An 11,434-nucleotide genomic window follows, 5' to 3' on the forward strand; every position below is an offset into this window, starting at 1 on the left:
TACAATACAATTTTGAAGTATTTAAAACATTTAAGTGATGTACACGGTATCAATCAGTATAATCTATTACCAGCTGATAATACACATTAAGTACTCATTCTACATAATGAGTACTTTTGCTTTTTACGTATAGATTCATTTTTACTTTAATACTTTTGTAGCTTTACATATAAAACATTTTGAGTGCAGTTCACTGCTGTATTGCTATTTTTACTTGAAGATTTCAACAGTATAGTATAGTAGGAGTTGAAGTATAAATCAGTGTACCTCTAAGTTGTATTTAAATATGGTAAATGAGTAAATGTACTTTCGCATTCTCCAGCTCTCTGCTTCTCCCCAGTGGTTATCAGCTATTACAGTTCTGAGCACCATGAAATCTGTCATATGTCCCAACACCAGTGTGTTTGCTTTGTTTTTGGCCCAGAATAATTAGCGCACCTACAAGCTTGTATACTTTTACACAGGAGGTGTTTTAGTCTACTGCCTGTACTAGGATTACTTTTCACACATTTAAATGCAGTCAAGTGAAATATGAAAAGAAAAGAACAAGTGAATTTTTTTTTCTAATTATCATCATTACTATTTTTTACACATACCATTAAAAGAACATTTTATACAATCTAACCAGAAGAAGTAAGATAAAATATTTAAAATGTTTGAAGTGATGAGAACTAACATTCTGGTGTTGGTACCCGTACACCTCACTGACATACATAGTGCACAAGAAAATAGAAATCAAACAATAATCTAAATATTTTGAAGAATCACCTGAACACCTAATTTCTTGATCCCCCCTGTCCAACCTGGAAACTAAAAGCAGATTAATTTAATCAGGAAATGGAATAAAAAAAAAAAAAAAAAAAGCTGTCTACTACTTGCTTTGCTTACATAAAAGTAAACTTTAACCCACAGGATAGTTTCACATATGGAATATCCTGCTTTTGGAGGGGTCCGGTCAGAGCCTAGGCCTCAATCTAACAGACCTCAGCCTGGTAGAGATGATGTTGAATATCCTCGGGGGATCCGTTCACACAAGACGTCCTAACACAATGAGACTGAGATCAACCAGCTCTGTGGGGAAGAAAGGTCCACAGTTCCTCATCTAATCTGCTCCTACCCCTTTAACATTATTACTGCTGAAGTTAGTGAATCCACTTCCTTTTTTTACCAAAATGTGTTATGTTTAATGGGTGTGTTCAATAAAGACATAAAAGATTATGATTGATTGTGTTATTAGCTTAAACACATTATTTTTGTCTATAAGTGTGACTTAACTTGACATGAGGATTAAATCACATTTCATGATAATGCAGTAAATCAGGTAACTCCAAAAGGATCTTAATGACTTGTTATTGTCCACCATACCCCACACTATGCCCTAGTGTTAGACAATATTGCAATTAATTAGTTAGAAGAGATTTTATCTGCTTTGCAGCCCTTTGATATTTCTGCAATTCTATCTGCTAAGTGGGAAATAAGGCAGAGGTCAGAAATTCCCAAGATTTCCAACTATGAGTTAAAAGTGGAAGGTTGAAATGGTTTTCCCATTCGACATCTTAGAATAATAGTTTAAATGACATGACATGCCTCGACTTAAATGAAGCGTGTACCTCACATATCAGGTTTCATGTTTGACTGTGGTGTGGGACAGTGGATATGGTTTCAAGACAACTTGTTTTGGAGATAAGAGTTCTCAAATTTGTCCACAGAGGTCTAAATTTGTTTTCCTTCATGTTTGGACATGAAGTTGTATGTTGCTTTTGGGTCCTCACCAGTTTGTATCTCTGCTGCAGGATTCCTGGTTAGAACAGTGAAGTTCTAATTCATTAAAAAGATGAATGAGGTGATGCCAGAAACAAGAGTCAATCATACATTTTATTGTTATTTTAGGATTGTGTTAGCTCCACTTGCCACTTTAACAAATTTACAGTCACAGTACAAAAATATTAATATGTTTGCTTTAGTGGCAGTTTCATTTACACAATGTTGACTCTTTACACAGTGTCATTACTTATGCAGAAAATTAAATCCTTATTTTGCAATAAAAACCACAAGTGTTGGTAAATGCCATCTGATTATCGTTTGATTTTAGCTGGAGCATCCGCTCAAAGTAAATATAAGGTAACTATATATCGACATTTAAATGTGTCTAAATAGCAGAAAAGCTCTTTATACATCATTTGCTGTTTTTCCATTCAGATCACATCGTCCCTGGAGTCTTCAGGCTTTCCACAGGATGGACAGTATGAAGACGCTTAGAAGGACAAGAAAAGCTGGCAGAGAAGGAAACAAGAGACATTCATACATATTAAAAAAACATATTTTCTATATATTGATCATAATAAAACTTGCTATAATGCTGAATTTTTTCAAAAAATTAACTTGGGTCATTATTTTATTAGAATAGTTTTAAATTACTTTATTTATGATAGGGATATTATTCATTTTATAGATTTTAAATTGGAAGTTGAGTCATGGTAAAAGGACTTCCTTCTTATTGTATTGAAAAATTTCAAAGTCCAGTTGCCATGACTCAACTTCCAAATCACTTCAGCTAGATGAAAACTGAAGTAAAATTGTTTGTGAACATTCAGCTGACTTGTTTCTAATAAATAATGTTGTTTCTAAATAAATAAATTATTTATTTATTTATTTATAGTTTAAAGCTGTGAAACTTTAAAATAATAAATAAATAAATACATATTTATTTATTTTACCATGAGACTGGAGAGCACTACTGGCTCCTGTTGGTTTGGTTGTTGCTCTTGCTGTTGTCGTTGTTGTCGTCGTCATCGTCGTCACCGTCACATTGGTGACTGCAGATGCTGCTGTGCTATTGGCAGTGACACTTGCATTGGTGACGCCTAGAGGACCAATTTTGAGTTAGATGTTGGGTTTTCACTGATGTTTAGAGAGGAATGTCTTTGCTGGTTTGGGATAAACTGAACCATTATGAACCTTATGATAAAGATCACATGATGTGATGGTTAAATTGAAGTTAAATTGTTTTGTAAACATTCAGGTGACTGGTTTCTGGCTGACTGAAAGACTCTTGTTTGCACTTTGTCTCCACGTTCCTGTTAATGGGCATTGAATTGCATAATTTTTCCAGGAACTTTTCTATGAATACCTTTTTATCTGTCGGTTTGTTTATTATTCAAACTTTACAATAATATATAAATAAATAAGTATTATTTATTTAACCATGAGACTGTAGAGCACCACCCCAATTTTAAGTTAGATGTTTGGTTTTCGCTGATGTTTAGAGAAGATTGTCTTTGCAGGTTTGAAATAAACTGAACCATTATGAACGTTATGATAAAGATCACATGATGTGATTGAAAAAATACAAAATGAAATCCTGAAATCCTGAAATAGTTTCATGAACATTAAGCTGACTGAATTCTAAGTGGCTTCTGCCCCAAAATGCATAGCAAAATGTCGGTGAATATTCTCAGTCATCCAAGTAATGTCATCTGGACATTCAGTCATAGCAACTGGACTTCCTTCTTGTTGGGTTGAAATGTTGCACTTTGCCTCCACTTTGCTCAATTCTTTTAAGGAACGTTTCTACAAATTCACTTTTATCTTTTGATTTGTTTATACTAAAGAACTGTTTAAAATAAAGTGTTTTTCCTGGAAACGTTACACATAATTAGCTAAAACCCAGCTGGCATTTCACTATAAATTACAAGTTGCCAATAGGCTGATGCTATTTGGTACAAATGATTAGAATAATTAAAAAGTTCAATAGTTATTAGGATAATATTTTGACAATATTAGGAGAAGATTAGGAATGTGTTTTCACATTTTATTTTATTTTCAGTTGTGCTGTTTGAGTTGGTAAAACTGTTTTGCTGTTTTTTTGTTTTTTGTTTTTTTAAGTCATTGTGAATTTAAAACACTGTATTTACTAAAGACAAGACACAGAAACCCAGTAGTAGCGCTGACATGTATTGTCCAGGAGCTGTTTAACCATATCCCCAAGGGGATCAATAAAGTATGTCATTATTATTATCATCATTAATAATGGAATGGACTGTTTAAAATATGGTAGAACTGAATTTAAAAAACTTCCTGTGAAACTCTGATGGATATAGATATTATTGAAAATAATATTGTATTAATAATTATAATAACCTACAAAGTCAAGTATCAAACAATTTACAGTAATTTAGTTTAATTAGGAGCTTTTAGTTACTCTGATCTAACTGTACACATTAGTATTAATAAACTACTATATGTCAGTCTCTAGAGATGAGGAAATGTTAAATTAGGAAGCTGAATTGTTGTCCTAAAGATCTAAATATGAAATAGCATATTTACCATTAGGTTGGAGAATAGTACTGGCTCCTGTTGGTTTTGTTGTCATCGGTGTTGTCATCGAGGTTGTCATCTGTGTTGTCGTCCCGTTGCTGACCGCTGTGGGTGCCACCGTGCTGTTGATATTGGCACTTGGGTTGGTGACGTTTAGAGGACCAACTCTAAGTAAGATGTTGAAGTGACCAAGACCATCTGAAGAATAAAAACTGTGGTGAGAACTGTGGGATCTACAGACAGCTGAGTGAGTGAGTAGTTTAAAATCACAATTTAAAAAAACAAACATAAGAACATTCTGGACTTAATTCTTAATTTAACATGGTTTATAGTTGAATATACAGTATATTAGTTTGAGAGGGAAAGTGGTAAATCCTTCAGTGAAAGGGCAGGTTGGCAAAACGTCACCGGTGTTGATGGTATTTTTTATGCAAACGGGATGAAAAACAAGTTAAGGTCAACAAAATCCAGAAAATGTTACACTTCTGTATTAATAATTTATATATTAAAATACTGTATATTTAGGAGGGAAAACTGTGATTCAAAACAAATGCAATTTGTGCTGTGTGTATTTTTCTTAAATAAATGTAGTTTTTGTATCGTGCGTCCACCTACTCATGTTCACAGTTCCATTTCCCAAGAGAATGGAATAGCTGGTGTTGGAGATAGAGATGTTGTACGAACACTGACTGACATTGCCATTCCCTCCGTTTTCTTCTGCTTTCTGAAAAGACAAGAGGACATATAGTAAGATTATGCAAGCTAAAAAAAGCTTTAGTGTCAAAAGTCTATTTTTGATATGCACGTAAATAACATAAACACAGGGCATGACGGGTCACTGAACAGGTTGATTAAGAAAACAGGAAGTTGTAAATCATAAATAAATGTAAACTGACCTTCTGACTGTCAGTTTAATTAAATGCTGCTGTTTATCACGCTAAATGTCAGTGTAGTTGAAGTCTTACCGTGTTATTTAGAGTGGACACACTGTTGTCCTGCGTTGTGTTCAAAAAGTATATTTTGTTCAAAGATGAGTTTTGACTACAGACGAATAACATGCCAGTAACCTGAGGGAAGAAATGTGTTGAGATTATTTGCTTATAGTAAAACAATGACAAAAGTGTCATTGTTCTAGCTGAAAACAAGTCAATATAAATAAAAAAGGTGAGACAATAGTTTGATTTCCACTCTCTCTCTTTGTCTGCACTCATCTGATAATTTTGTGCCATTGTACATTATGTTTTGCTTCTGCTTCTTCGTTTTGTGCTCATGTCAAAGCCTTATAGTTCTTGAAACTCTACAGGAGTGCTGCACAACGTGCAAAGCCCATGCAACTAAACGTCGAAGTAGCATGACAGTTTCTCATGCAATGAGGGCTCAAAGTGTTTGAGCCTTGGCCTTTACACAAAAAGATTTCCCCATATCATCTTAATCTTTTCAAGCTGTAATGTCCTGCAGCTGCTTCTTTAAACTCAATCGTGAGCCCCTCACTTTACCAGTGAACCAGCAAATTGTGGAATCAGCCACAACGGTGTTAGGTTTCACGACTATTTTCAGTCTTATTTTGCCTCTATCACAGTTTTCTGAGTATATTGCATCAAACTCTAAAGTTGCTTATATTTACAAAATACAATGACGTGCTTTCAGTAAAAAGCAAATTATAGCCACATTTAGTGCTTGTTCGTCTTCATTAAAGATTAAATATAGTTAAGGCTATGACTAATTTAATCTAATTTAAAACTACAACTAAAGTTCTTTCAAATGATGCCAAAAATAATGATAAAAAAATCTGGGTACATTGTATTGTTTACAGGATTTAAACATTTGGATCAAAAAGTAAAAAAAGTAAAAACTTATTAAGTTAATAAATGGAACATGGTTATATTTTTATACATGTATTTCCTGCAGGGCTTAATATTACAAAATGGTGCTGTAATTTTAATGGTGTGATGGTGTTTGTTCATCATTTACCAGGTAATGTTTGCCAGGAGTCACTCCTGTGAAACTAAACTGAGATGTCAAAACATATCTGTCATAGCTTATTTTGGATATTTACATATTTGAGGGCAACATCCTGGTGACTGTCCTGAACAAATCTTATATTGAAAGTATGTACCAATGCTAGTACATTATCTTATTTGATAAAGAGGAGGAGGTTTGTTTTGTATTAATCAGTGTTTGCACTTTAAATTCTTTAGATTTAGTTCTTGTTTTGACCAATCACCTGTGTACAGGATGTTAAATGACCTCAGGGTTAATTTTGCAGTGTTCAGACACACTGCAAGTCTGTCATTCTAAAAGTACAATAATCACAAATATTTGTCAGAATGTCCTGTAGTAAGATACTAAAACTTCACACCATTACTTTCTGGCTTTGAAACTACAAATTCCTGTCAAAGAGTCCATGAGGAATTTAAAAATTTTAATAACAAAATGTTAACTTTTCTTGCTTTTGTTTGGATTTTTGTTGCTTTTATAGTTTAATGATGCTTTACTTCAAATATGATATAATAATGTTTTGTATTTTACCTCTGATCCAAGCATGAGTCCCAGTCCGATGTATCCTGATTGTCCTGTCTGTCCGCTGAGTTTGATGGACAGCATGGTACCGCTGGCGAACAAAGATGCAAACAGACAGGTTTGGTTTGCAGCAGGATCGCAGCCATCTGGTACCGCCACACACAGTGTAGTATTTCCACAACCTGCCTTACTGATGTTCAACTGGTAGATACACAAATATACACTCAGTCACACATGCATGAGTCACAAAAGGAGATTACTTACTTACTTAGTCACTTAAGTAAATTATCTTCACATGGATTATGAAAAAAACTTGACATGAGTGAGTTAAAGAGCATTCCGCCAATTTTATATAAGAATTTCAGCTCACAAGTTTTGCAGAATAAATGTAATTATGTTTAAAGTACAAAGGTAGAGTGCTGTTATGAGGATTATCTGAATTGAAAACCAACATCAGCCATTCCTGGCGTCGCAAAAACCATCAGGACAGCAAACAACAGGATCAACCGTCCTTCCATTCCTGACAGAACAGAAAATAAGTAAATGTATAAACAAATTAAGAAGTAATCCGAAAGCTTTTTATCACAAATACATAACAGTATAAGTTGGTAAAGCTTCAAAACTAACAAAATTACATGTACAATTATTGATATCTGTGGAAATCTGACAACATGAATCAAGCACAAGCATAAAAAACTGAATTTATTGATCTATATGAAAATGAGTCATATTTTCTGGTTTCCGCCCTCACATACACAAGCATGCCAAATTCAGGTTGATATGTAAACATACTTAGGTTTTTTAAAGGCAGTTAGTCAGCAGTGTACATAGATGTGCCTCAATGTGCCAAACCTCTTCAAAGTCTCTCCAAAATGGCTAAAACGAGCTTTCTGACATTTCAAGAAAACATTTTTTATTTTTTAAGTGTAGAATAAAAAGATTTATACAAAAAACCCCAAAACTAAACTGCTTTCATACATCAAAGTTTGTATTGCAGATTAACAGATTGTTATTTTGTATTTTCACATTAGAAAAATACTATGTGGTACTTGTATGTCTGGTTCTTTTCTGAAAAAGAGCTGCTTTTGGAAAGTACAAAAGAAAATAGGACTCACTTCACACTTTTCCCAAATTAAACTGTGTCGTTATACTTCTTAAAATTAACATAATAAAACTTAATGAAATGGTAAGAATCCAAAATAAAACAATTCAAAATAAGTTCTGAGGATTATTCAGATACAGACGATGTTTCTAGACTTACCGGAGCTGTAAAGGTCGAACGTCAAGTTGAAGAAATGTTCCTTGTTCAGCTGTTCCTGCTCTTCTGAGTGTCTGATCTTAGTCAGTGGTTGTAATCAGCAGACATCATGGCTGATGCTCAGTGGCTGCGGTGGTGGTGTTTCAAGGGGAAGGGCTTCGACAGCATCCTCAAGGTGTGGCTTTTCAGAAATCACCTGACGTGTGCTCTTCACACGTCATCACTGTCGAAAGTTTGTTTAGTTCACTGAGCAGGAATCTTTAGACCAAAAAGAGTTTTATTTACAGTCTGGATTATTGCGTATATTTAACTTCTCCTAGAAAGACATTTAAATATTTTTATATTTTTTACTATAATATAATTAATTAACTGTTTACACACAGCCTCCTCTTCTAGGAGTCCAAAGGAAGACACACATGCTCTCAAGGTCCTGGTCAAAGCCAAGGGACAGTAGACAATAAGCTAAACTTATATTTTTGTCTCCAGGTGTTCAGCTTCAGTTCAGTTTTTCTGAAGTTAGGATTTGAAGGAAAGCATTGCTAAAATTGTCAAGAAGTGAATGTTTCTCTCCAGTTCATCCTCTAAAACTATATTTAGAGCCCTGTGAGGGTTGAAACTCCTCCTGAGACCCGCACAGATCAAATTTCTTTTGTTCTCAGCCACTCTTCAAAGCAGGGTGTAACCTGCTCAATAATAGGAGAAACTATGGAAAATTCAGAATTATTTCCCCAGAAGAGAAAAAAGAGAAGCAGTTTTTTTACATCATGAAGAACTTCCATTATCTTAGTGGCTATTGTAAAGAAAATGTCAAAACAGAGTGCCTAGAGACGCCACCAACAATGACTTTAAAGTTAACACAGAGAGAACCAGTCTGTACTTCTCCTGGAACTAAATCTCAATAAAACAACCCTGTACATATCTTCTTATCAAACTTATTCAGCTGTCATGCTGAATACAATATACAGTTCCTTTAATAACTGCTAAAAAACAGATTAAGGAAGTGCTGAATCAGGATAGTTTTTTTAAACTACGACTTCAAGATTTAATCTTGATTTGGTTTCACATTAGAGTCCTCCATCCTCCACCTCTGCTTTGCCCACATTTGGATTTCCACGCTCCACCAAGAGTCAGCATGGCAGAAAGTAGGACTGAACATTACTTTCCAAACCTGACGCCCTCATATTTAAATGCTATACTTTAAATAATACCATCGGTAAAATGATTTGAACTATTGAAATCAGTAGTTTACAGTGTTATGGTGATCTCTTCAAACCTCTTAAATTCAATTGTACCAAATGCCTGTAAACACTGTAAAATTGTCTTAATGATGCAATGACAAACTCTAACCTCAGTAGCCTGAAAACAGGTTACATTGGTACAGATATAAATATGTGAGGTTTGTACTGTACATATTGACTGAGGTGTTTTTAGTCAACAAGCTCAAAGTCAATGGATCATAGATTCTTTTATTTACAGTCAGCTGAACTTTATACTTGTATTCATACCTGGAAAACAATTCCTATCAGCCTTTCCCCAATTAATAAATGTTCGCATGTATACCCCACCCTACCCAGTGACAGCTACTGCAGGATTAGCTTCGGCCCCCCGTGACATCACATCAGCGTGGTGCACTCAAAGTACTGAGCAGAGCTATTAGCAAGACACACGAACAGCATATGTAGCATGAACAGTTTGAGTTAGAAGTGACCAAGAACAGACACTTGACAGTACTGTTCTCTATGTTTTAATGTGTTGTGACCACGTCTTCCTCGTTCTGTGAATAACTATTGTAGCTGTGATTTCTACATGAGAGATCTGCAAAAAGTATGGTGTATGTGTTGTAAAGTATGGCCCAGGAGCCACTTATGTCACAGGTCATAGTTCAAAATGGTGGTTTAGGTGTTAGTACTTGGAGATATATACAGTGAGGAGGACAAAAAGAGACACAACAATAAATATAATTGTGATATGACGGGGCTGTTGGTTTGGATTGCAGTAAGCACCAAACCAAGTTCTCGTAGATAAATATTTAAATGTTTCAGTATTTGGCTCTTGACAGCCACTTGCTTATTTTGCAATTATCCCCGCCCCACCCACTACTAATTACCTGGATCAGGTGTGTTCAGACAATCAGAAGGTTTACAGTAAGTGCAGGGATGTTTGGCAAACAAGCAGAGCTGTGGCCCTGAAGCAGCAGGATTAACCACTCCTCGTGTCCTGAACATTTTATCTGCAGAAACATTATTCATGATTGTTTTTTAAAAATCAGTAAAGGAGCACATACACTTTTGTAAAGTGAACTATACAAAACTAAAACTACGGAACTATAAATATAAATTAATAAAATAATTGTTAGCGTGTTGAACTGAAACAACCACTTGCAGCAGTAATTGGTGAAAGTTTACCATTTCAACCAGTGTCCACCCTGTTATCACTCAACTGCCTGATGCAACAAACATTTTAACAAGCCAATCTTTCTGGGCCAAGTTATCTCAATATATCAGTTATAATCCATTTACATGTTACAGTTCACAGTTACAGGTTGCTAGTTCTGCACTTACCTGTCTTTGCCCCATTCACACACCTTTCCTCAGCTCCACAGTCATGCACTGATACCTACAGCACTGTCGGCCATTTTATTTAGGCTCCACCCTTTTATACTGAACTCACCTCCAAATTAAACAACTACCTTTTACTCTCATAAAGTACTATCTTCTACTCTCAATGACTTGTTTAGATGTCAAAAATGTTTAGATATATTCATACCTTTAACAGTCCACCATTAGTTGGTACACGAGACACAATTACTGGGGTTGTTTCCTCTTTTGTGGTTTTAACGAAAGAGATAAAAGTCAGACAGAAATATGGCACAAAATAAAACCACATGAATATACACTGTCTGGATTCACTTTATATAATTTACTTACAGGTTGTTGTCACTGTCGGAAAAACTACTTTGCCAAAAAGTAAGAATATGTAAGTTAAAATAAGAAGCAGGCCGACCCTTTAATTCAAACCTTCTTCCTGCTGTGAGTCAGCAGCCTGGACCTGGACTAATACTGTATCTGTATTGCTCTATTCATGTATATAGGAAGAACAAAAACGAGCCACCACTGAACACACGGTGCCCATAAGAAGTATTCACCCCTCTTATATTAACTTAATTCCCTCTTTATTCAGCTCTCTGCTTCTCCCCAGTGGTGATCAGCTATTATAGCACAAAGCACCAACATCTGTCATGATGATGTGTCTGTTGTTTTTACGTCTCTGTTGATGTCTGAATAATTATATATATATAATATAATATTTTATAAAGGAGGTTATATAACTACATTATAC

The 11,434-nt window shown here is 34.9% G+C and overlaps 1 protein-coding gene across 1 annotated transcript; it reads right to left on the reverse strand.

The window, feature by feature from the left end:
• Positions 1 to 1,856: 1,856 nt before the first annotated feature.
• LOC113172320 (putative GPI-anchored protein pfl2) lies at positions 1,857 to 8,192 on the reverse strand. Its single transcript, XM_026375244.1, has 8 exons — positions 8,099 to 8,192; positions 7,290 to 7,357; positions 6,847 to 7,038; positions 5,283 to 5,384; positions 4,933 to 5,041; positions 4,327 to 4,515; positions 2,718 to 2,864; positions 1,857 to 2,273 (listed from the first exon to the last, which is right to left on the reverse strand). The coding sequence occupies exons 2-8, from the start codon at positions 7,353 to 7,355 to the stop codon at positions 2,221 to 2,223; spliced, it is 858 nt and encodes a 285-aa protein (XP_026231029.1). The 5' UTR covers positions 7,356 to 7,357; positions 8,099 to 8,192; the 3' UTR covers positions 1,857 to 2,220.
• Positions 8,193 to 11,434: the final 3,242 nt, after the last annotated feature.

The sequence above is a fragment of the Anabas testudineus genome, chromosome 17, assembly GCF_900324465.2.
Source record: "Anabas testudineus chromosome 17, fAnaTes1.2, whole genome shotgun sequence".
Taxonomy (NCBI): Eukaryota; Metazoa; Chordata; class Actinopteri; order Anabantiformes; family Anabantidae; genus Anabas; species Anabas testudineus.